Here is a 27,211-nt window from a genome sequence, read left to right as displayed (position 1 = left end):
CTTACAGTACTACGTGCTAGTGTGTGTGTGTGTATGTGTGTGTGTTTATGTGTATACAGTCTGATATGCTGCCATATTGTGCCCCGCACCATGAACTTACCTAAATTATCTTACTGAATCTGGCTTCTTGGAATTTTTAACTTATTAGTTATTTCAGGAATTTATTACCCCTTTTAGCTAACTGATTAATTTAACAACTTGTAAATATCTATAATATTCTGCTTTGGGTACAATAAAAATTTTTCAAAATTAGTTCTTTTCTTTGTTGTTGTTGTTCTACTTGACGACGATATCGTATAGCCGAGTGCTTTACTTTTCACTATTGATACCAATTGATACCAATTCAATCTTTGATTTGTGATTTGTGCAAGATCATGTATTCAAGATCAATTTTAATAAATGAAGATTAATACTTAGTTATTATTATCATTAATAATAAAAATGATACGACTACTACTACCAATAATAAAACAATAATTGCCTTCATGCTTGTACCTTTCAGTAGCAATCAGTTTTTAGGAAGAACGTATATTTACTTTAATTGCAAGAAGAATTTCTTTGAGTGAATAAACACAGATCGAGTCGACATTTTCAGCTGAATAGCCAGCACTACTGCCCCACAAAAACTTGAGTTAACCCTTTCCAAAACGTTATATTCAGCTGCAATTGATGATTGACGTAACAAACAAAAGAAAAAAGTCATTCAATTCGAAAGGGATTTTTAAAAAAGCGGAGGAAAGTTATTCAGAGTTTTTGTTAAAGATTTACTAAAATGAGATTAATCTAGTGCATTTGCAAACGGGCATAAAAATAAAGCCAAAACAATGATATGTTTTTATCACCTTTGCTGATAGCTAAAGATTCCCTTCTTCCATTATAGCTAGAAAAAATAGCAGAAAGGCTTTCTCGACATGAAAGAAAAGAAACGTTTGGCCATCCGATCATGAGTTAACGGAAGATCAAATTGATGTTTTCTCTTAGAACAAAAACGTTATTATTCACTACCGAGCACATGTCAAATGGTAAAAAGCTGTTTACAAGTGTTTTAAAATAAGCACTTGTATACATCCATTTAAGCGCTTGTTACTTTGAGAATTGAAGCAGCAGGTGATAAAACCCTGATAAAACATCAGATCCCATAAAAACAGGTCCGCGCAAGAGCTAGTCAATACTCTCTGGAGATAGCATCCTCAAAGATGAACCTCTGGATCGGAATTTCAGTCTTCCTGCTTGGAATTTCAAGCTCTCAAGGTAAGATGCAGCCAACTAATGCTTCCTATCGAAGGAATCTTGTCAAATTCTGTATGAATGTTTTCTGTTTTTCAGTAACCTTTTAACTTTTGTAACGAGGAAAAATGTATTTGAAATGACGAATTGTAGAGGTACCTACCTGATTCGATTTCTTTCGGTGTGGATGTCTGGGACCCTTTTGGATTCCCTCTCAAGAAAAATCTCATGAAATCTTGGTCTAAATGCAATCAAATGTTCCTTCAACAAATGTTAAAAATTCATAAAAAGCAGAGCACATTACAGGAGAGACTTTCCCTACGAGCCCCTTACGACAGATACTCTCTCCTTCTCGAAAAATGCCTTAGATTGGACTAAAATTAGTCAAGGACTTTTTGGTATCATCCCACACGTACCCCTTGATTTTTTTCGGTCCGAACCGTTCCGGTTACCTGAAGGTGATCGCCATTTGCATCTTCGCTCTTGCTAATAACCGTGAGCACGCCATGCGACAATTGCTCTCTTAAGCCCCTTCTTACCAAGCGGGGTCCAGGCCCCAGATGATAATTGAGAATCGCTATTAATAGCTTGCATGGTTCAAAAAATTTTCTTGGTGTTTTAGGAATTTGACTCCATGTAAAAGCCGCTAAATGCATGGTACTTTTAGATTCCAGAGGACTATGAAAACTTGGCTCTCTTTTTCCCATTGGGGGGCAATTAGACCCCAACAATAAAAACAAAAGCTGCAACAGCAATAGCAACATAAACAAAAAAACAAGCAAACAAACAAACAAATACATCTATGCATCTTATACCACAGTTGATATTCCCCTCTCCTATCACGTGTCTCCCGCGTGACTTCTCGCCACTGCCCCCAATAAAGAACTGGTTGCGAAATGACACACCTATTGACATAAATTGGCAACCAACGTAAAAATCCTGAAAATGGCACAAATGTCCAATATCATAAACCTTTCTGCAAGCAAAGTTATAATTTGACTTAGTAATACTTAGTAATGTAGATTCCTCTTTCGCTGAATACTCAATACTCATTTAATATGTGCATCTGAATAAACAGCTTTTGCAGGCTTTCAGAAAATGCTAATTTAACGCTCACTTCTTTTTAGGACTCAATGCCAACTTGAGAAATCAAAACTAGCACAGTCAGACTAATCACCTAAAATTCTGACATTCTTTCAACTGCTATATCAAAATGACAACAACATCAACAACAATAGCAACGTTACAGCAGCGTCATGTTCAAGTTAAAATGGGTTAACGTTACTGCTGAATTAGTAATTTCAATCAGGTGCTTCAAAAATAAACTACTTCTTGATAGCAAACGATTGTCCTGTCTTATTATCACAGACACAAACTTTTGCTTCCAATGATCTGAGTCAATGGACGAATAAATCAATGTTTACATTGCAATTACAAAAGAGCTGTACCCGAAAGGAAGTCTAATGAATTTAAAGCTCGTCTCTTTTCAGAACTCAAAGCCAAGTTGAGAAGGTAAAGCTAGCACAGTGTATGGCAGTCTATAATCTCCTAAAACTCTAACATTCTTCCACTGGCGATATCATCAAACGACATGGCAACTGCAACAAAAACAACAACGTTACAACAGCGTCATGTTCCACAAAATGGCTTTTCACGGATGTTAAATTGACAGAGTTTGATCAAATACATTTTTTAAAACAAAGCATAAAAGTTTCTCTGAAAATTGCGAAAACTCTGAGCCTCCAGGAATACCTAAAATGGGTCGCTGCTGTTAGTATTTTCAATCAGGCGTAAAACGTTGTACTTGCTAGCTGAAACGATTGCCCTGTTTTACTGTCACAAAAACAAACGTTAATGTTTGCCATGCATGATCTGAGTGAATAAACGACAAAATTGATGTTTACAATGCCATTACAAAAAAGCTGTACCCGAAAGGAAGCCTATTGAATCGACGCTCATGATCCGCTAACATTTAAACAGGGGCACCCGACGAGAATATAGTTCAAAACCACTTATTTTAGTATTTAAACGGTAGACATAGGCATATTTTTATCCCCTAAAATTTTTTCATCTGTTCGGATTTCCTAGCTGAAAGTCTTGTGATCCAAGTTATAGGGATCAAAACTTACCTTTACGAAAATTTCAGCCAGAAAAAAGGTTCCCGAAAATTCTAGGTGATCTTTTTAGGGTAAAATCTGTTAAAAATGGGCAATTATACCATTTTTTGATGGTTGGAAAATGCTAGGAGAGGCAGGCAAGCAAGAAATTTACAACAAATGTTCCGAAAATTCTAGATCTCAAATCGTCTTCCAAACAGATATTTTCCAAAAATTGTCGTTGGGTACCGCTGTTTAAAAGACCGCCTTAGAGTCCCATTCAAACGATTGTAAATACGAAACCTTTAGAGAAGATAACAATGAAACAGGTGAGACCGCTGATAAAACATTACTCTCTATAAAACAACTATGTACTTGAGATTTTAAGCACTTTCTGAAGATGAAGTTCTGGATCGGACTTTCAGTCTTCCTGCTTGGGATTTCAAGCACCCAAGGTAGGAAACAGACCCAACTACTGAGTGTGCAAAATGTTATAAACGCGTATAAGTTTTCGATTATATGAATTTTTCTGTCACCTATCCCTGGTATACATGTATTGGCTGACCCCTTTTTTGCTTCTCTGAAATTGCTGTTTGTAGCTGATGAAATCACACTCTTTTTCTTCAAATAGACAAGGAAGGCACACATCCACAATGCCCAATTTCGATCAGTTTATGTTTTTTTGACATTTTTATGCAGTTATTTATTTTATAATGCCACATTTTAAAAGAAGCGATTTCGTTTTTCTCGCCAAAACTTCTAAAGAGCAATTTTGCTTCATTTTAAACACATTTTAGGCTGCGGAAACAAGCCATATTCTGCGCGAGTGGTGAATGGAGAAAATGCCTCCCCACACGCCTGGCCTTGGCAGATTTCTCTAAGAGTGAATGGTCGCCATATTTGTGGAGGATCTCTAATCAAGAATGATTGGGTCGTCACAGCGGCTCATTGTGTAGATCGAAATCCTAGACCAAGTGGCTATACTGTCGTTGTAGGTGAGTATTTTTGTTTCTGTTTCTTTTCTTCTCTTTTTTTTAATTCCCTCTTCTTAAAATGAGTGATACTGGTCACAAACGTTTTTCAACCGAGTTTAAGGCATAACACACCTCGCGTTTATGAGCCAGACTTGTAAAAAAATAAATTTTCTTTACTCCCGTTCCTGCAGCTTGTTGTTATCATTATTATTTTTCTTTCTTTCTTTCTTTCTTTCTTTCTTTCTTTCTTTCTTTCTTTCTTTCTTTCTTTCTTTCTTTCTTTTTTTTAATTATTATTTTTAACTATGCGAAGGCTAAGCTTTTTTTATTATTATTTTTGCGGGTAAAAGAAATCCCGGTTAACTTAACAACCTTACTTACGTTACAAAGAAACGATGAAAAAATATATTAATAACACCACTAATATGGGGATTGTAAATGCAATTTATGTAGGGGCCCATCAGCGAACTGGATCAACTGCTGTCCAGAAAACCTTTCGTCTAAAAAAGCTGTTCAAACACGAGCAGTTTAGCATGAGACATCTGAGAAATGATATCGCCCTACTGCAACTGGCAGGATCAGTTTCAGTTAGTTCTAAAGTAAACACTGTGTGTTTGCCGTCATCTGGAAGCAGGATACCTGCAGGAAGACAATGCTATATAACAGGTACTCCAGTTCGAAATTGGTTGTGACTAGAATACATTAAAATCAGGTACAGTACTAGTGATTAGGGTAAATCACTGTTTTAAAAACGGTTAGCGTTTAATAATATAACAATCAATGCCATGTAAAGTACGTTAAAATTAATCTGCATCGGCAGTCAGCCCATGATGGTTTAGAGGATACGGATGTGGATTATACATCAAATGTGCGGGTTCAAGTTCAACATACTACCTAACTTTTTCTTCCGTTTTGTTTCTTCTCTTATTTACCACATTAAGTTATGAGAGTCCTATCATGTATTTTGAGTGAAGATGACAGTCTGACTTTAGGAAATCCATTCTAGTCACAACCGTTCGAAATTTAACTTCACTTAAAGTAACTGAATTGCGAAGGTGCTGTCTTAGGGCCTGTTTACATGAAGGTGGGGGACCCCAGGTAGATGAGGTAATCCGAGGGAAGGTCACCCCTACTATCATATAAGCTTGATCAAATTAAAATGAGAGATTATATGGACCAGCGGGTTACCTCACCTATCAGAGGTTCCCCAGCTCCCTTCCCTCTCTTCCCATGTAAGGTTAACCAGACACCTGAATCCGAGAATTTTTGCTTTTAGAATCTGGAATCCGTTTTGTCATCTATTTCCATTCATTGCTTCGATTTTAATTGTCTTATTTGACTGTAATTCTAACAAACAACGTACAATGTTTCTTTTTCTTTTTTTTTTTTTTTTTGGCCCAGGACAATCATAGACTTTCTCAAAGCTTCTGCTTACTTACGTCACTCGTGTAAGTCGTGACTTCTTCGTTCGCTTTCTCTCTTCGCGAGCGTTCCTCGCGCCTTCAGCGCTTTCCCGAGGCCGACTAATGACAAGTCTAAAATATACCCAGCCTTTTAACCTTTATAATAACGAATAAGTAACTGAATACATAGAAAACAAACACAGCCACATCAAATGCATTTGTGATAATTTTCTTCAGGGTGGGGACGCACCGTCGGTGGAGGTTCAGCTGCTGATGTTCTACAGCAGGCCATGTTGCCAGTTGCAGCTCATAGCGCCTGCAGTCGAGTCAACGGAAGGTTACTTCCTGTTGATGAGAAATCGATGGTGTGTGCTGGAGGGCAAGGCAAGGGTGGATGTCAGGTAGATTGACTATAGTATATTCCTGATTTTAACTCTTTATTTTGACCATACGTCTGAATAATCGAGGAGTGAACGCTCTCAATCGATAGGAGAATTTTTTTAATCATTTATGCCTCAATTTCCTCCTTAAAAGGGAGACAGCGGAGGTCCTTTTGTGTGCAATGAAGGTGGCAGATATGTGTTACGAGGTGCTGTTAGCTGGGGACATTCAATGTGCAGGACTGATCACTTTACCGTGTTCGCTCGTGTGAGCAGTTTCATAAACTGGATTAACCAGAAGATATCAGGTACCCGAACAATGTTATCTTAGTTTTTCGTTTCGCTAAAATGATTTGCCGAAAATTCTAAGCTATCTGAAGAAAAAAAAAAAAAGAATGATGATATTTAACCCTTTTAGCCCTAAGAGTGATCAGCATCAAATTTTTCCTTATAATATCAATGCTTTGTAAAACAGAGTGGTCATGAGAATTACGAACCGGCATGATCACACATTACAAGAAAAATTTGCTTGATATTTTATTAACTTCTCTCCACTACTTCTATAGTAAATGAAGATAGGTGACAAATGAGAATTTTGATTTTTATCTTATGGTTTAAAGGGTTGACTAGAAACTAAGATTGGTTTTCCCCTTCACAGGTGGAGGAGGCGGAGGAAACGGTGGAAGTGAGTTGAAATGAAAATACTCCATAATTATAAAATGATGATATTATTACAGGAGAAAAATATTTGTTGTTGCTATATCCCTCTAATTTTTCCCCACATCCTTATATTTTCAACTCTTCTTCTTATATACATGTATCCTACTTCTACAATCCTTGTCATCATCCTTATTATAAGTATCATCATCATCATGTCCATCATCATTACAATTATCATCGTTATATCAACATAAGAACCTTTAACATTTATACATAAATCATACCTAATAAATTTACAGAATACTCAGTAATTCATTTATAATTTATTACTAGTCATTGGACAATCAACTTTTTCTTTATGTTTTCTATTCATGATCACTTATAAAATTACTCTATTTTATCATATAGACACAAGTGTTTTACTGGAAAATATACCACTCGTAAAATTCATAAAAACTACATCCGATACCCAAGTGGTTTATTTTCCATAATTTCACACGTGAGTTTATCGATGACGTAATTTCGGTAATTTCCCTCTATTATTTATTTTATCGATGTCTTCTTGTCTATATAATAAAAAGAACATTACACGGCGGCTTGAAGAAATGAATTTTATTTCCTTGTGGCAAAAACAATATTTTGCGAACGAACGCAGCGAGTGAGTAAAATATTGTTTTTGCCACGAGAAAATGAAATTCGTATCTTCGCTCCACCGTGTAATATTCTCTTTGTATGCTTTTCTTTATTTATACAAGTATGTTTGATTAATAAAAAAAATCTAATTCAAAGAAGAAATCCCGCCTATAAGACTTCATGGCTTGTTGAGACTTTCTCGCTTTTTGTATTCTTTTTAGCTTCGTGTTAATTTCATGTAATTTTTTATTATTTCCTTTCATTTCTATGTAAAAAGGCATTAAAAATCAATAATCAATAATAATCAATTATCAATATCAGCATCAGTATCTGTATTATTATCACTATCAGTATTACCATCATCATCATCATTATCATTATCATTATCCTTAATACTTGTTTATCATTTTCATAACATTTTTCCTCTGGTCCGTGGCACTTTTTTCGTGTATAGATTGTGTGGATAACAATCCAAATTGCCGCCAGTGGACACGCTACTGCTCTTATCACCAATATGTGAGAGCGAATTGCAAGAAGACGTGCAAATTGTGTTAAAACGTGAGTTCCAACGAATTTTCAATATTGAGTTCCGAAGAATTATACTGTAAATAAGTGAATCATGATTTATAGTAAGCATGTTGGTAAATTAATTAAAAAACACTGAGTGTTGTACCGTTTTACAAGGAAGTTAGTACTTTTTTCATATCTTTTTTTTTTTCAAAGAACCTACTTCCTACCAGCGAGAAACGTCGACTGTTTACAGTTAGATTACAGCAAGGCTTTACCTCTTTTGTTTACGGAAAAAAACGAGACTTAAGGCTAGGGAATTTAGCTTATAGGTGTGGTCTGCATATTCAGTTAGCCTCAATTTTTATTGAGGCTAACTGAATTAGCCTAGCCTAGCCTAGCCTCTATTTTCAAAGAAATATCATTATTTTGCTTTATTCATTTTCAGGTTATCCTGCCTGCAATCAAGTATAAAACCTTTACCATCACCACTACATTGTCCATTAGCCAAGGAATAGCACAATAAAAGTATCATTTAAAAACGCGATCGTGTTTGGGTTTTGTCAGTGACTTTAAATGGTGTTTTCCTTTTATTCCCCTTCTTTCTTTATAACGAACAAAATGAATAAGCAAATTAAAACCTCCAGTCGAAATTAAATGCTGACCCTCCAGTGTAAGTTTAAAATATTTGTCATATCTGAGTGACGGCAGTTTCAGCTGCCGAATTTGCAGGGAATGAATGTTGAAAACAAACTAACGCCAAAAAAATCAGTAGAACATAGGAAACAATATATGCAGCAAGAAAAAAACGTTTGATTTCGTAATTACCGGTGGTTGTTTTACTGAATTATCCTCTGTTTGAATTTTTAGAATATTTTCCCCTTCCCCTGGTTTTTCAATTCCAGTTCCGGATATTCTTCAGCAGTCAGAAATCAGTGAAGATCAGCTGCAATAGTGAGATTTGAATTACCTTGAAACGTTTTGACGGTTAATAATGCTCTGCAGTTTTGACGGTTGACGATAAAAAATAACCTTTTTTGACGGTTTAATGTTAAATTTTAAGTCGTTTGACGGCTGAAGGTTGAGACCCTCCGTATCGTGAGGCTGCTGTACGTTACACTTCTGTCTTCCTGAAGAGGGTCTGGAATGGCATTCTCAGGATCCGGTAGTTGACCCGAAATTTAGTACGAGATTTAAAAAAAATGCAAAATTCATCGGCGGGATAAGGGATTTGACCTCTACTGCGGAGAGCAAGATTGGTCAAAACCTTGGTATGGGATGCAATATTGGGAGGAAACGGCATTCGGGATAGAAATGGCAGAAGTTCGGAATGCGCTGGATAAGGTCATGAGGTCATGAGGTCAACTGTTCAGTAGAGAAACATACACTGATAGATATACAGTGTGCACGTGGTGGCTGTTTGACTGCTTTAACAGGGTTTTCAAATGTAAGAAAACGTTTGTCCACTTCGGCGGGACTGTATAGATCAGGTCGCCGTATGGCAGGGCTCCCTCTTGAATTTTGTCTATCTTGTAACGATTTCTGGTAATTTCCAAATGGAAACATGACGAAATATATAACTAAAACGTTAACTGCGTCACACGTATTTCCCAGGCCACCCAACAAACGTTTTTCGATTTCAATAACCTCGGACAAAAATTCGACGTGCACCCGGTCCCTCACATGAGGACCAGGGTGGTTAAACCTCCCCACCATCTCAGTTTTTGTTTCTGCTGCGTCAGCAAGTCTCGGAAATAATAAAATAATGGAAAGTTTATTTGTGTTTTTAAATGTACAATTGTAAATCTCGCTACGTATAGGCAATTTACAAATGCTGCTTGAGATTGGATTATTAAAATGAAAAACAAAAAAACAAAAAAACAAAAACAAAACAAAACAAAACAAAAGCCAAAAAAAAAGTCAAAATTGCAATAAGTCTGGGCTATCCCAGTTCCTATTTCTACAACAAAAGATGTAATATGTTGCTCTAATGGCTATATTTATCATTTTCTTGATTATATAACGTTGCTGCTTCTTGTCAATGCCAATGTCATTCATCATGTCTAAGAACATGGAGCATAATAATGATAATAATGATAATAATAATAATAATAATAATAATAATAATAATAATAACAATAATAGTAATGATGATGATGATAATGATGATGATAACAATATTATTGTTATTATTATTATTATTATTATTATTATTATTGATACTAAAAGCATTGTCATTGACGTGCTCAAAATGATAGCGTTTATTTATATTGACACTACTCAGACGAGGGAATTCCTTCAAAAAAAATAATAAAGTTCAATACCCTTGATAAGCGCTTAAGCTATGACCATCAATGTTCGCAAATTTCCTAAAATTCATCGGAGTGAAATTTTAAAGTCGTCGTGACGTGTAAATTGACATTTAGTCAATAACTGTTTATTGGGTCTTTGGGTCTTTTTTCATTTATTACATAATCAAAATGATGATGGAAAATAAAAATAAGATCAAGCGAGAACAGAGATAACAGCTCACAACAAAATAAAGCTTCATTTTCATGTTCTTTATTCCATCCACTTAAAACACATTCACGCATGAGCATTTGAACTAGTACTACTAGTTAGTTTTATTTCAATTTTTTTTTTTTATCACCACTTTTGGGAGGCTTTGGACTATTTATCGACTTGTTTATGTTTAATTTATCTCAATTTTCTTACAAACAACTACGTTTACACAAATCGTTTTGCTGGTTTAGATCATTAATTAGGTGGTTCAGTGTTGGGCGAGTTTCGTTTTTTAATAGGTGAAGGTTCCGTTTGTTGTCCGTCCTAGACTCTTGTCGACTTATCCTTAAAAAGATTGTAAATAAAGAATCAATACAGCGATACCAGCTACAGTGGAACCACGATATAACGAAGAGCTAAGGGACTGGCAAAAGTTGTTCACTACAACGAGGTTTACACTGGTAAAACTGGACTTTTTACAGATAGAGATAGTAAAATGTTCATAAATTGAAAATTTATAGACTATTTTTTATGAGAGTACAAATCTTGCCCTCTTTTAATTTCGTTATATCGAGGTTCTTTTCTATATATATTACTATTACTGGGGTAAAGAAAAGTGTTGCTTATTCCAAGTGCTTGCAGCATACTGTAGGAGGGAAGTGCATAGCCACCTGCTTACAGACGGGCCTTTCATAGATTGTGCTACTAAAAGTAGTATATTATGCCTGTAGCACTGCTCTTTTTTTGGCCAAATTATGTTAAAATTATGCTGGTTGTTCCAAATTATGCAATTTTTGTTTTAAATTGTGCTCTTAAAAACCATGGCCAATAAGTCCAAAATAATCAGAAGCCGTGTATTCTTGTTAGCTATAATATATAACGGTCTCTGGCAATTGTGGCTTTTTCTGGCCCGTCATTTCTCTGAGATAGCTGTAAGTTTTCGCTCGAATTGGCTGGCATAGCTGATGCCATTTTGTAGCCTTGCCTATGAGAGGTATTGGGACCGACATGGTTTCCCATGGGACTTCAGGTTCCTGTACACCGTAGTCCCAGGTCCCCATTTCCGGCCTCAGTAAACTGCAAATACCCCTAAAACATCGAAAAACGACAGAGTATAATTGTGATTTGGGAATCAACGTTCCTGTGCAAACCCAAAAATGGTGCGATCATTATCAAAATATGCGAATTATGATAGCAGTGCTACGTTTTAAAAAATGGGGAAAATTATGCTCGTTTTCTCAAATTATGCTAAAAATTATGCTAGCACAATCTATAAAAGGCTGTTCCTACATACTCCTCGGGCTAGATTATTACGTCTGCAATGCAGACTATGAAATGCTATATTCCATGTCCCCATCCTATCTAAAATTTTCTCCGCGTCGTTCATAATTCCCTTTAAAAAAAAAAAATGCATTTCTTCTCCCATTTCATTTCTTTAATGTCGTCAGGAATTCTGAGGCTGCTGTCAGATCCGGCATTGTGCTTAGTGTATCATCTACATAGCGCTTGTAGAAGGTAGGCAACTTGTTCTCTGTTTCCAGCTGTTTCTCGATTTTGCACATGAAGGCGTTTGCCATTTGGGGACCTAGTGGCGAGGCCATAGCTACACCGTCGACTTGCTCGTACAAGTTCTCTTCAAACTGGAAGAGCTGATTCTTGGTGGCGATTCTCAACAGCTCTATCAAATCAAACTTCGTGATTTATAAATATTTTTAGCACTTTTTACATTTTTACATATTTTACCACATTTTAGCGTTCACCACATTTTTATCTATTATAACTTGTTTTTAACTTATTTATGCTAATTTAGAGAACTTTTATACACTTGAAAATGACCTCGGAGAGGTCGAAACGTCGTGATTTTTTATCGCTAATATTTATCTCAAAATCGACTTTTAATTTCATAATGATTTTTCTGAACCAAGTTGTTACCTGACACAGGAATGATCTATTTACCTGCAGAACAGCCGTTGCACGTTGTCTGGCATACTGTTCGAGTAAAACTGTGAATACAGCGGCCGATTTGCTGATAATATGCATTACAACTTAGGCCAGTCATCTTTACAGGACGCTTAAAAACAATGATAATAATGATATTACTGTTGTATTGGTCCATCCCAAGAAAAAAAAATGCCCTGCCGCCAGGGAGTTATAACAGGAAAAAATAGAAACTGGGATCAACTGTCTGCTGATTAAAAGGAAAGAAATTGTATATAGACATCTTCATTCCGGCCAAAGAGAAAAATTGGAAATTTCAAATAGGTTTGAGATATTGAAATCTTTAAACCGTCGTTAAATCTTCCTCTTACGTACTTCTGAGAGATATGGCTGAAAATTTACAGCTAGGTTACCTAATTTCAATATGCTCCCTCAGTTCCTGCTAACACAATTTTTCAAAAGCTAACTGTTTCGTGTTTACAGAAAGTCGATCACGTGACCACCTGTCGTAAAAGGCTTTGTGTTACCCTCTCTTCGACTCTCTGAATGAAGTCTCCATGTCCAAGTTAAACTGAATATATTAATTTACACTAAAACGTCACCTCGGGTAGGAATGCGGGTTCATAGTTCGTTTGTTTCGTATTTTAGTTAGAATTGCCTTGGTTAGGGGGAAAACGATAGAAATCGAAACAAAAATAAATGCAAATACCGCATCACGCAAAAGCTGAGAAATTCAAGAATACTCTATTACAAAACCAAGAACCCTTTTAAGACAAAATTTGAATGAATATTTATAGTTTTTGTGCTCTTATACAACATGAAAGTAAAATCTCGGTAGAATCGATAGTTTTGTTAAGTTTGAATTTTAGTGACGTCATGTGAAAACCAACAATTATCATTAAACATGTATTTTTCATTCTTATACCCGTAGGTGGAAGTGGCGGTAGTGGTGGTGGAGGAGGAAGTAAGTAAATTTTAAAACTATTTAAATGATTTAATAATGATAATTAAGGGTAAGATAATAATACTAATACTAATAATAATGATTGATATAATGATAATGATGGTAATAATGATAACAATGACAATGATAATGACTGATAATAACAGTTACGAGTGGGTGGACCGCTCAACTTGCGATCCAGATTTAAATTTTTGTTTTGTGCATGTTTGTTTGTTTTGTGTTGTTTTGTTTTTTGCTTTTATATAAAACCTTTTTGGACATTCCAACGTCCATAAGGTCTTAGTCTTTTGTGTCAACAAACTCAAAAAGGCTTGTTCGTTTCTTCTCCTGTCTGATATTACGTAAGTTGTGTACCATAATGTTTTATTATTATTATTATTATTATTATAATTATTATTATTATTATTATTATTATTATTATTATATAAATCATGTCAAGTGCAAAGAGTCTTCTTGTTTTGTTCGTTTGTTATTAACGCGTTCCTGTATGTTCAGATTATTATTTCAGATCTTGATTTCGGTTTTTAACCCTCTAGTCCCATACGTCGGTTTGTTCGTACAGTATCAGTCCTGTCTTTTCTATGCTCCTCCGCAACTTATTTTTGTCAGTATGTCCAAAAATTCACGCTTATGGGATTCACTCGTGCTCCTTATTAAAGATGTCACGAAGTGTCTCCCTTTCGCGTTAACCTCACCTTATTTGTCAAACATGAAAAAATAATGTGCAATTTATAAATTATTGTGTCTATTTTAAAGAAGGCAAAAAAAGTGCTATAAATCTTCATTATTGGAAATAGTAAATATATTTAATTGAGTTGGCTTGGCCGCATATAGTATTTAGTGTTTTCGTCCATTCTCCGAACGCCAATCATTGGGTGAGTTTAATCGACTTTGGAGGTCCTGTCGGTAGTGGTAGTTATCATGCTTTTACACTGTTTGCTTTTACTGATATGTTATAATTTGCCGTTTTTGTTCTCCCAGTTTACAAGGAAAGCCCAGGAAAAGCAATTATAATAGCTCTTAAATGTCATGGTTATTTATATAGCTGTTTTTCTGGTAACAGCCATGGCTCTTGGTTCTGGTTAAAATTACAGCAAAATTTTAACTCTCTCTGTGACTTAGGTTGTGCAGATAACAATAGTAGGTGCCGGTATTGGACAAGATACTGCTCTTTCAGCTCTTGGGTGAGGGCGAATTGCAAGAGGACGTGCAGACTTTGCTAAAGCGTGAGGTATAACAAAAATAGTTACTGTCAAACCTTCCGTAAGCAACCACCAAAAATGCAAAGGGTAAGTAGTCGATTACGGGAGGTTGTCGCTTACGAAAATAGAACCGCAAAGGGTCTCTTCCTAGAAGAGGATCGAACATTATTATGTATACATTTCGTTAGTGAATTTACAGCATGCGCAGTTTCCAAGTTACAATCAATCTGTTTAGTTTCATGTCTTCTCTAAAGCACATCTAATTCTCTTATGAGTGTAGTAAGTACAAACAACATAGAGATCAAAACATGCCTTTAGTCATCAGGGGCACACAACGACGATTTCCGCCTAAATTCATTGAAAGCACATTTTAGGCAATCTAGAGTACTTTTAAATGAGGGTGTAGATGGGGTTAACTGACAACTGACAAAACGCCTTAAGATTAACCGACAACTGACATTTGCCTTGGGTTTCACTGACAACTGACAAAGAACTTGATTGTACCTCATTTTCTACAAAACCCGCTTTTAAGACCTTTTAAAAGTATTAGTACACTCTTTTTGTCAGACAATGTGATCAAATGTACGCTTATATGGATACTCTTCGAAGCAGGACGCTTAAGTGGCAAATTTCCTTAATGGTCTACCGTAAAGCCTATCATGTGTCATGGATCATCCGTTGGAAATGGCCATTGATCTCAAATTTACACTCCTCTGAGAACGCACCAGCATACACGTTGGCTGCTAATGAAGGCGGTATAAAAGCAATAGTAAATTTTTACCGAGATGTTTCAGATTCGGTTTTTTTTCGTCTTTCACATGATCTACGTCCCAGTATTCTAAAGGTATAAATTTTGATTGGCTTAATGGTTGGAAATGTTGGACTCTGGCCAGCAAAAACGTTTGTGTGGACGAGAGTAAAACAAGATTTGAGAAGTGGAGAGCCACTTGAAATGCTTTCAACAGGCTTGTTTATTTTCGCACGTATTGCGTGCCTATTGCAACTTTGAATCAAAACGAGCGATATCGATTACAGTATTTGGGCGACGCCCAAGGGAAAAAACGTACGTAAACATTAATTGGTGATGCCGACTTTAGAAAACACCCGATCATCGGCGGCGTCCGTAAAATGACGACTTCTGCACATGCTCATGTGTGAAATGATGCGTTTCTCCCTCGTGAGCCCCTTTTAGCTTCTCCATGGGTCAAAAATTTAACTGACAACTGACATTTGTACCCCCCCCCCCCCCCCAATACAGCCCCTCTTAAATCGCTAGAAATGCATTCAAAGCGGCGCTATAAAATTTGTATGCGTTCGGTCACCCTAGGAGAACTTGAGTCTTTTCGAAATTACAAGGGCTTCAGTCTTATTATCTCGAAAATTGTAGATGCAATTTAACGTTTTACCAAAGAGAGAATTTTTCTTTTTTCTCTACGGAAAATAGCCCAACATGGGGGCTGACATGCGAAAATCTTAGGAAAGTTATTAGACAAGCTTCGAAAATTGTACATGAATAGAACAGGTATCTAGGAGAATTTTTAGCCGTCCTAAACCAATAGAAAATTCTAGGCCATGTTTGCTTTTCGGAACAGATATTAGATATTTTAACTCCTCAATATCTGGGGTCAGTTTTACTCCTGAAAAAGAGTTCTTTAAACTCCTTTTTGGAGTTAAAATAACTCCCCCAAAAATAACTCTACTGTAAGGAGTTAAATTAACCCCACTAGAGCAGTTATTATAACTCCTTGAAAATTACAGTGCAGATTCTCTGATAATCAGCCTTCAGTCTTACTGGTGAACAAAAAGCCTGCTATAACAACAGGATGATAAAGGATTTGTCGATATCTTAACTTCCTCTCAATTAATCCACTTATTTATTTTTATTTTTATTTTTTAACTCAGATGTTTGCTGGCATGAGCAGTTGCATCAAGAAGGAAGGACTACCCCCATTATGATAGTAAAAGTAATTAGAGGCACAATATAGAGCATTAAAAACGTGTTTACCACCTTTGAGCGTTGGTTTTTAATGTGGTTTTTGTTTTTTTTGTTTTGTTTTTTCTATTCTTTCTTTAATTTCTTTTGTTTTCTTTTCTTTTCTGTACTTTTGTTTTCTTTTTTTTTTCTTCGCTGTTTATCAGTGACCTTGTTGGCTTAACTTTTGTAACAAGGAAAAATGTATTTGAAGTGACGAACTGTAGTGGTACCTAACTCATTCGATTTCTTTAAGTATGGATATCTGGGACCCTTTTACACTCCCTCTCAAGAAAAATCCCACCGCCATCTTGGTCTAAATGTGATCAAATGTTTCTTCAACAAATGTTAAAATTTAGTAAAAAGTAGAGCACATCACAGGAGAGAACTTCACTACGAGCCCCTTACGACAGATACTCTATCTTGCTCGAAAAAATGTCTTAGATTGGACTAAAATTAGTCAAGTAGTTTTTGGCATTATCCCACACGTACCCTTGCTTGTTTTAAATCCGAACTTCAGTTCCCGAGGTGGTCCTCATTTGCATGTTTGCGCGTGCTAATAACCGTGAGCAAGCCATGCTTTAATTCATGTGTTAAGCCTTGACCTACCAAACGGGGTCCACGGATCAGACCCAAGATTATGTTTGAGAATCACTGTTGAATTAAGCTGGCATGGTTGAACAATGTTTCTGGGTGTTTAGGGATTTGACTCCATGTAAAAGCCACTTCTAAATGCATGATACTTTTAGATTCCAGATGACTATGTAAACTTGGCTCTCGTTTTCCCATTGGGGTGCAAATAGACCCTAACAATAAAAACAACAGCAACAGGAATGGCAACAAACAAACACATCTAGCTATCAGAGGCACCCAACGACTGTTTTCTGTAAAATATCTGTTCGGAGAAGCGAATATTGCCTAGAAATTTCTATTACTTGAGGACGGCTAATAATTTCTAGATGACCGCGTTCCATTCATGTACGATTTTCGAAGCTTATCTTATAAATTCCCTAAAATTTTCTGAAGTTTAATTGCACAGTTTACTTTCCCAAGTTAGTCTATTTTTTCGTAGAAAAAAAGGAACCTAAAGTTCTCGGATTCAAAAATGTGATAGCGTTAGGAACAATCACAAAATGACTCACTTTCGTAATACGTCCAATTTCATCTAAAATTTTCGGGAAAATGATACTCTTGAAAGCATTTGTAATTTCGAAAGACCAAAGTTCCCCTAGGATCAGCGAAGAGATACAAATTTTATAACGCCGCTTATAATGCATTTCTAGATTTTTAAAACTACTCTCAGTAGCCTATACAGTTTTTTTCAATGTATTTAGGAGGAAACCATCGTTGGGTGCCCCTGATCTGTGCATCTTATACCACGGTTGATATTCCCGTCTCCTATAGTGTGTTTCCCGCGTGACTTCTCGCCACTTCCCCAGTAGAAAACTGGCTGCGAAACGACACACCCATTGACAGAAAATTAGCAACTAACGTAACAATCTTGAAAATGGCACAAACGTCCAATATCATAAAACTTTCGGCAAGTAAGGTTCTTATTTAACTTAGTAATAGTTAGTAATGCAGATTCTTCTCTCACTGCTGAATACTTAATACTTATTTAATGTGTGCAACTGAATAAACAGCTTTGCTGGCTTTCAGAAAATTTAACGCTCACTTCTTTTGAGAACTCAATGCCGACTTGAGAAATCAAAACTGTTACAGTCAGTCTAATCACCTAAAATACTGACATTCTTTCAACTGCGATATCAGAATGACAACATCATCAACAACAATAACAACGTTACAGCAGCGTCATGTTCAAGTTGAAATGGGTTAACGTTACTGCTGTCGAATTAGTAATTTCAATCAGGTGCTTCAAAAATAAACTACTTGTTAATAGCAAACGATTGTCCTGTTTTATTATCACACACAAACTTTTGCTTCCAATGATCTGAGTCAGTGCACAAATAAATCAATGTTTACATTGCAATTACAAAAGAGCTGTACCCGAAAGGAAGTCTATTGAATTTAAAGCTCGTCTCTTTTCAGAACTCAAAGCCAAGTTAAAAAGGTAAAACTAGCACAGTGTATGGCAGTCTATAATCACCTAAAATTCTAACATTCTTTCACTGGTGATATCATCAAACAACATGGCAACCGCAACAAAAACAACAACGTTACAACAGCGTCATGTTCCACAAAATGGCTTTTCACGGATATTAAATTGACAGAGTTGGATCAAATACTTTTTGTAAAACAAAGCATAAAAGTTTCTCTGAAAATAAAAATGGGTCGCTGCTGTTAGTATTTTCAATCAGGTGTAAAAAGTTCTACTTGCTAGCTGAAACGATTGTTTACAATGCCATTACAAAAGAGCTGTACCCGAAAGGAAGCCTATTGAATCGACGCTCGTGATCAGCTAACATTTAAAAGACCGCCTAAGAATTCTATTCAAACGATTGTAAATACAAAACCTTTAGAGAAGATAACAATGAAACAGGTGAGACCACTGATAAAACATTCCTCTCTATAAAAACAACTATGTACTTGAGTTTTTAAGCACTTTCTGAAGATGAAGTTCTGGATCGGACTTTCAGTCTTTCTGCTTGGGATTTCAAGCATCCAAGGTAGGAAACAGCCCTAACTACTGAGTGTGCAAAATATTATAAACGCGTATAAGTTTTGGATTATATGAATTTTTCTGTCACCTATCCCTGGTATACATGTATTGGCTGACCCCTTTTTTGCTTCTCTGAAATTGCTGTTTGTAGCTGATGAAATCACACTCTTTTTCTATAAATAGACAAGGAAGGCACACATCCACAATGCCCAATTTCGATCAGTTTATGTGTTTTTTTTTTGACACTTATGCAGTTATTTATTTTATAATGCCACATTTCACAAAAGGGTTTCCGTTTTTCTCTAAAACTTCTAAAGAGCAATTTTGCTTCATTTTAAACACATTTTAGGCTGCGGAATCAAGCCATATTCTGCGCGAGTGGTGAATGGAGAAAATGCCCACCAACACGCCTGGCCTTGGCAGATTTCTCTAAGAGTGAATGGTCGCCATATTTGTGGAGGATCTCTAATCAAGAATGATTGGGTCGTCACAGCGGCTCATTGTGTAGATCGAAATCCTAGCCCAAGTGGCTATACTGTCGTTGTAGGTGAGTATTTTTGTTTTTGTTTCTTTTCTTTTCTGGTCACAAACGTTTTTAAACAAAGTTTAAGGCATAACACACCTCGCGTTTATGAGCCAGACTTGTAAAAAAATAAATTTTCTTTACTCCCGTTCCCGTAGCTTGTTGTTATCATTATTATTTTTCTTTCTTTCTTTCTTTCTTTTTTATTATGATTTTTAACCATGCGAAGCCTAAGCTTTTTTTATCATTACTTTTTTGGGGGAAAAGAAATCCCGATTAACTTAACAACCTCACTTACGTTACAAAGAAACAATGAAAATATACAATAAGTAATGGTAACAGGACTGCGTAGAGTCCAATTCTGTCTGTAATCATACGAGTGATTAACAAAATCGGACGACCGCGTAGCGGGAGTGCGATTTGTTTAATCACGAGTATGATTACAGACCGAATTGGACGACACGAAGTTCTGTTACCAATTAATCATAACTTTAACAAAATTTGTGATATAATAGGGTATTCTTTTTAAATCAAAACACAAGAAATTCGAATTTTTGTTTTGCTAGCAGTGAAAAAAAAAAGCCATTTAAGCGCGCGCGTGATGGCGCGTACTGTCCAATTACTTAGGCATGACGCGTACTGTCCTATTAAACTGTCCAATTAAGGCTGAAATCAGGGCAGTTGATCACCAATCAGATTTGGCAATTTTGTTATAGTTATGATTAAACTACTAACATGGGGACTGTAAATACAATTTATGTAGGGGCCCATCTGCGAACTGGATCAACTGCTGTCCAGCAAACCTTTCGTCTAAAAAAGCTGTTCAAACACGAGCAGTTTAGCATGAGACATCTGAGAAATGATATCGCCCTACTGCAACTGGAGAGACCAATTTTAGCTAGTTCTAAAGTAAACACTGTGTGTTTGCCGTCATCTGGAACCAGGATACCTACAGGATCACGATGCTATATCACAGGTACTCCAGTTCGAAATTGTTTGTGACTAGAATACATTAAAATCAGGTACAGTATTAGTGATGAGGGTAAATCACTGTTTTAAAAACGGTTAGCGCTCAATAATATAACAATCAATGCCATGTAAAGTACGTTAAAATTATTCTGCACCGGCAGTCAGCCCTTGATAGTTTAGTGGATACGGATGTGGATTATACATTAAATGTGCGGGTTCAAGTTTAACATACTACCTAACTGTTTCTTCCGTTTTGTTTCTTCTCTTATTTACCACAATAAGTTATAAGAGTCCCATCATATATTTTAGGTGAAGATGACAATCTGACTTTAGGATATCCATTCTAGTCACAATCGTTTGAAATTTAACTGCACTTAAAGTAACTGAATTACGAAGGTGCTGTCTTAGGGCCTGTTTACAGTCCGAGGGCGGGTCACCCCTACTATCATGCAAGCTTGATCAAATTAAAATGAGAGATGATATGGACCAACGGGTTACCCCAACTAAGCGGGTTGCCTCATCTATGTGGGCCCCCCCAGCTCTCTGGGAACAGGCCGTTAGATTGTTCCCTTGTAAGGTTAACCAGGCACCTGAATCCGAGAATTTTTGCTTGTAGAATGTGGAATCCGTTTTGTCATCTATTTCCATTCATTTCTTCGACTTTAATTGTCTTATTTGACCGTAACTCTAACAACCAACGTACAATGTTTCTTTTCTCTTTTTTTTTTTTTTTTGCCGAGGACAATCAGAGACTTTCTCAAAGCTTCTGCTTACTTGAGTCACTCTCGTCTCAGTCGTGACTTCTTCGTTCGCTTTCTCTCTTTGCGAGCGTTCCTCGCACCTTCAGCGCTTTCCCGAGGCCGACTAATGACAAGTCTAAAATATACCCAGCCTTTTAACCTTTATAATACCGAATAAGTAACTGAATACATAGAAAACAAACACAACCACATAAAATGCATTTATGATAATTTTCTTAAGGATGGGGACGCACCGTTGGTGGAGGTTCAGCTGCTGATGTTCTACAACAGGCCATGTTGCCAGTTGCAGCTCATAGCGCCTGCAGTCGAGTCAACGGAAGGTTAATTCCTGTTGATGAGAAATCGATGATTTGCGCTGGCGGGCAAGGCAAGGGTGGATGTCAGGTAGATTGACTATAGTATATTCCTGATTTTAACCGTCTTTATTTTGACCTAACGTCTGAATAATCAAGGATTGAAAGTCCTCAATCGATAGGAGACTTTTTCCACTCATTTATCCCTCCATTTCTTCCTTAAAGGGAGACAGCGGAGGTCCTTTTGTGTGCAGTGAAGGTGGCAGATTTGTGTTACGAGGTGCTGTTAGCTGGGGACATTCAATGTGCAGGACTGATCACTATACCGTGTTCGCTCGTGTGAGCAGTTTCATAAACTGGATTAACCAGAAAATGTCAGGTACCCGAACAAAGTTTTCTTAGTTTTTCGTTTCGCTAAAATGATTTGCCGAAAATTCTAAGCTATCTAAAGAACAAAATAGATGAGAGGAGATAGAGATAGAGAGGCGAAAAATGAGAATTTTAATTTTTATCTTAGGGTTTAAAAGGTTGACTAGAAACTAAGATTGGTTTTCCCCTTCACAGGTGGAGGAGGCGGAGGTAACGGTGGAAGTAAGTTGAAATAAAAATACTCCATAATTATAAAATGATGATATTATTACAGGAGAAAAATATTTCTTGTTGCTAAATCCCACTAATTTTTTCCCCATATTCTTATATTTTTTAACTCTTCTTTTTATATGTATTCATGTATCCTACCTCTACAATCGTTGTCATCATCAATCGTCATCATTATCATTATCATCACCATCGTTATATTAACATAAGAACCTTTAACGTTTATACATAAATTAACAATTAATGAATTCGGCTTTCGTATCTTATGAAGAATTATGAAGACCGAGGAGGGTGTTATCCGTCGAGGCCGTAGGCCGAGGCGGATAACACCCTCCGAGATCTCCATAATTCTTCATATGATACGAAAGCCGAATTCAATAATTGTTTTATTATGCATTCAAAATAATTCATAGTTTAAAAATATAGCTAAAACATGCTTACCTCCATCGATCCATCGATGTTAAGTTCATCTTTGATAGTGCACGTTTAGGTTGTTCAGCTACGCAAATATTCTCCAAATAGCAGATGTCGCCCTTCCAGTTGTCTTCTTGCTGTTCTTGCCATGTTTTTAGCTATTTTTTCGCCTAGTTCTTACTCTTGAAACGAGTGAAATGTCCGCCATTTTTGTTTCGAGAATCAAAACAACTCAACCTCGTCCCCAGGTCTTCTCGGGTAACGGTGCCTTAACCTGCACGAAAGCTGCATTTTTGACGTCATTTCCTCGTTAAACACAAAATTCTTCCAAATTTGGTCATCAGTAACTGGTTATGGTGAATCAAACGTGTGCTTTTAGCCAATCAGAATCGGGGAAATATTTTGAGTGAATACTCACTAATTCATTTATAATTTATTACTAGTCATTGGACAATCAACTTTTTCCTTGTATTTTCTATTCACGGTCAATTGTAAAATTACTCTATTCTATTTAGTATGGACACGAGTGTTTTACTGGAAAATATACCACTCGTAAAATTCATAAAAACTACATCCTGGACCCAAGTGGTTTATTTTCCATAATCTCACACGTGAGTTTATCGATAACGTAATTTCCCTCTATTATTTCATCGATTTCTTTTTGTCTATATAATAGAAACAACATTACACGGCGGCTTGAAGAAATGAATTTTATTTTCTTGTGGCATATATTGTTTTTGCCAAGAGAAAATAAAATTCGTATCTTCGCGCCACCAAGTAATATCCTCTATGTATGCTTCTCTTTATTTATATAAGTATATTTGATTAATAAAAACAAATCTAATGTAAAGAGGAATTCTCAACTATAAGACTTTATGGCCTGTTGAGACTTCCTCGCCGTTTGTATACTTTTTAGCTTCGTGTGAATTTCATGTAATTTTTTTCTCATTGTTTGCTTTCATTTCTATGTAAAAAGGCATTAAAAATCAATAAATCAATAATCAATAATAATCAATTATCAATATCAGCATCAGTATCTGTATTATTATTTTTATTATTATTATTATAGTATTATTATCATCATCATCATCATTATCATTATCATTATCATTATCATTATCATTAATAATTGTTTATCATTTTCATAACATTTTTCGTCTGGTCCGTGGCACTTTTTTCGTGTATAGATTGTGTGGATAACAATCCAAATTGCCGTTACTGGACAAGGTACTGCTCTTATCACCAATATGTGAGGGCGAATTGCAAGAAGACGTGCAAATTGTGTTAAAACGTGAGTTCCAACGAATTTTCAATATTGAGTTCCGAAGAATTATACTGTAAATAAGTGAATCATGATTTATAGGAAGCATTTTGGTAAATTAATTAAAAAACACTGAGTGTTGAATTATACCTTGTTACAAAGGTGTTAGTCCTTTTTTCATATCTTTTTTCTTTTTTCTTTTTTTTTTCAAAGAACCTAGTTCCTACTCCAGCAAAAAACGTCGACTGTTTACAGTTAGATTACAGCAAGGCTTTACCTCTTTTGTTTACAGAAAAAAAAGACACTTAAGGCCAGGGAATTCTAGCTTATAGGTGTGGTCTGCTTATTCAGTTAGCCTCAATTTCTTTTAAAAGAAATATCATTATTTTGCTTTATTCATTTTCAGGTTATCCTACCTGCAGTCAAGTATAAAACCTTTACCATCGCTACTACATTGTAAAAGTAGCCAAGGAATGGCACAATAAAAGTATTAAAAACGCGATCGTGTTTGGGTTTTGTCAGTGACTTTAAATGATATTTTCCTTTTATTCCCCTTCTTTCGTTATCACGAACAAAATGAATAAAAAAATTAAAAACTCCAGTCGAAATTAAATGCTGACCCTCCAATGTAAGTTTGACATATTTGTTATATCTGAGTGCCGGAAGTTTCAGCTGCCGACTTTGCAGGGAATGAATGTTGAAAACAAACTGACGCCAAAAAAAAAGGAAGAACAAAGGCAACAGTATATATGCAGCAAGAAAAAAACGTTTGATTTTGTAAATGCGGTTGGTTGTTTGACTGAATTATCCTCTGCTTGAAATTTTAGAATATTTTCCCCTTTATCATTTATAAGTATCACTCACTCAATTCAAACTTGATCAAAGGGCTTTAAGGTAGGTTATATTCAGCTGCAACTGTTCAGTGACAGTTTAGCAAAAAAGCAAATGACTTGAACAGATAGCATTTAAACTTGGTTCTTGTACAAATGAGTAAGTGAAAGAAAGTCGGGGGGAGATATCTCCTTGTGAGAGAGGCAAAGATCATCTGGTAAGGGACCAGTGATCATACCAGTGGGCGTAGTTTAAGCTGTGTTTGACTACCCTGAAGCCTCGTGCAAACGGAAGCAACAATTTTGGCCAACAACTCCCAACATTCGTAGACGTGACATGTTGCGTCCGTTTGCACACCCTGTTGCACGTGATTGCATGTTGTTGAGTTTAAAACCGGACAAACTTTTAGGCACGTGCAAACGGACACAACAACATTGTTGGGACAACAATTTTGAGAGTTGTTGCGTGCGTTTGCACATACGTAGCTTGAGTTAGCAATGGAAAACAGAAAGCCAGATAAGAATGGAACTTAAAGTTATAGCGACGAAAACGTCCTTTTGCTTGCATTCTTTTTCTTGTTAAGTTAAATTTAAGTCTCGTTCTGCATTCTTTACTTTATTTTTCCACAAAAAGCCATGAGAATCAGTGATATCTGTATAGGTTCAAATAGTGTCGTTCTGTCTTTTTACCTTGAACATCGTAACTGGTACGGGACGAAAAAAGGGATTTGCTTAAATTTGCTCCTTGCATATATGTCGCAGATGTATAAATACTGAGGAGTAAATATATGACAAACAAACTAAATTCGATATTGGCTAGTTATTTACACCTCCTGTTTTTTGGTAATCTATACAGATATGGCATTTACCATCCTTGCCATATATTTACTCCTCATTGTTTACATATTTGCGACATACTTGCAAAGAGCAAATTGGTGCAAATCCATGTTTTCGTACAGTGTGGTATCAAAATAGGCCATTTGCAAGTTCCTCGGGCCTCTGTTTCAAAACGAGGATTGGTGCTCAGCCTTTGATATGGAAATCATTTTTTATTCTCATTTTCACAAGAAAGGCTGTGCACCTAGCCTCATTTTGAAATTGAGGGTTTTTGGAACGCGGAAGTGGCCTATATACAATGTACACTCGTACTCGTAAACCAGGTGATCAGCATCCCATGTTTTTTCTCAAGGGAGTATACCGTGCCTCCGTCGGGAAAATAGCTCTAACAAGGTAAAAAGGAGAAGTTTGACCAATGTGATTAACTTAAGCTTCAGGCGATGTAATGTAAAAAAGGGCCCGAAAGCTTCGCCATCTTATTCAATAGACCATCGAATTAATATTTTCTTGTGAAACAAAAACGGCATCATTATCTTCCAAAAACACATGTCAAATGTTTAAAATAGCTCGACAAAACGTACGTAAGCGATCATTTCGCCACTTGTCAGAACTGTTTCAGGTGACGCATCACTGATAAACTATTACTGACCCTCAATAAACCAAGTGTTTATTTAAATTCATCAGTCAGAGTAAACTTGAGAAAAAGACTTTTAAAAGGGTTGATATTCAGCTGCAAGTTTTGAGTGATTGCATGAATGGAAAAGGGTCATCACGAGCAAAACTATTGAAAAGAAGTAAATTAAAAGGGGTTTCTTTCAGAACGGATATGGTGAAACGAAATTTATATATGTTACTGCAGATTGCAATAAAAAAAGAAACTGAGATGGGTTTACAATAATTTGTTTTTCATCGACTTAATAGTAAAAGATGTTCTCTTGTGTTATCAGGAGAAAATTGCGGACAGGTTTTCTCATAAAGGGAACTTTTGCCATCTGTATCAATGAGTTATCAAATATATGTTTTCAGTCTGAACAGATAGGCCATTATCGTTACCAGTCGCACATCAAATAGTTGAAATAGTTTGCCAATATCTGAAATTACTCTAATTTTATCCCCCTATTAGTGATGTAGAAATATTTGAGAACTAAAACAGGTGAAAGACAACTCATAAAGTATTGAGCCAATAAAACAAGTGTTGTCTTAAGCTCGATAACAGTTTTTGTAGAAATTTTTTTTTGGTCAAAATCTCTCGGCTACATATAGTGCGCATTAGTGCCTTGCGTTGAACAGAGTTTCACCAAAATTGCTAAGACCCATGACCCCATGAATGAAATTCAGTGGTTTCCAAATTTAGGTCATAATTTATACCGGCAACAGCAGAATTTCGACTCAGTCCCCAAAGAGGCGTGGCACTATAACCACGTGACATTTGCCCGAATCGCCAAAAAGTTTATGCTATATTGTAGATTGATCTATATGTTACCCATGCTATATGTTAGACTTAAGATCAAAGTAAAGGTGGGGATACCAGGGAGCTTCAAAGTAGGATGGTACCCTCACAAAATAACGAGTCACCTTAAGAACCAATCTGACTAAGATGAAGGGATATAACTACGTATACCAAACATCTATGATGACTGTTATATTA

At 36.1% G+C, this 27,211-nt stretch overlaps 1 protein-coding gene across 1 annotated transcript in view; it reads left to right on the top strand.

The window, feature by feature from the left end:
* Positions 1-22,229, top strand: part of LOC140943142 (transmembrane protease serine 9-like) — a 45,186-nt gene extending 22,957 nt beyond the window's left edge. The window contains exons 14-26 of the mRNA XM_073392237.1: positions 1,149-1,251; positions 4,121-4,318; positions 4,751-4,963; positions 5,938-6,101; positions 6,235-6,388; positions 6,739-6,765; positions 7,828-7,926; positions 13,252-13,284; positions 19,428-19,625; positions 20,365-20,577; positions 21,552-21,715; positions 21,850-22,003; positions 22,189-22,229. Of these exons, the coding sequence (XP_073248338.1) occupies positions 1,149-1,251; positions 4,121-4,318; positions 4,751-4,963; positions 5,938-6,101; positions 6,235-6,388; positions 6,739-6,765; positions 7,828-7,926; positions 13,252-13,284; positions 19,428-19,625; positions 20,365-20,577; positions 21,552-21,715; positions 21,850-22,003; positions 22,189-22,229 (1,761 nt within the window). The remainder of the gene's footprint in view (positions 1-1,148; positions 1,252-4,120; positions 4,319-4,750; positions 4,964-5,937; positions 6,102-6,234; positions 6,389-6,738; positions 6,766-7,827; positions 7,927-13,251; positions 13,285-19,427; positions 19,626-20,364; positions 20,578-21,551; positions 21,716-21,849; positions 22,004-22,188) is intronic.
* Positions 22,230-27,211: the final 4,982 nt, after the last annotated feature.

The sequence above is a fragment of the Porites lutea genome, chromosome 1 (assembly GCF_958299795.1).
Source record: "Porites lutea chromosome 1, jaPorLute2.1, whole genome shotgun sequence".
NCBI lineage: Eukaryota > Metazoa > Cnidaria > Anthozoa > Scleractinia > Poritidae > Porites > Porites lutea.
This window is presented reverse-complemented; position numbering and strand designations above follow the sequence as displayed.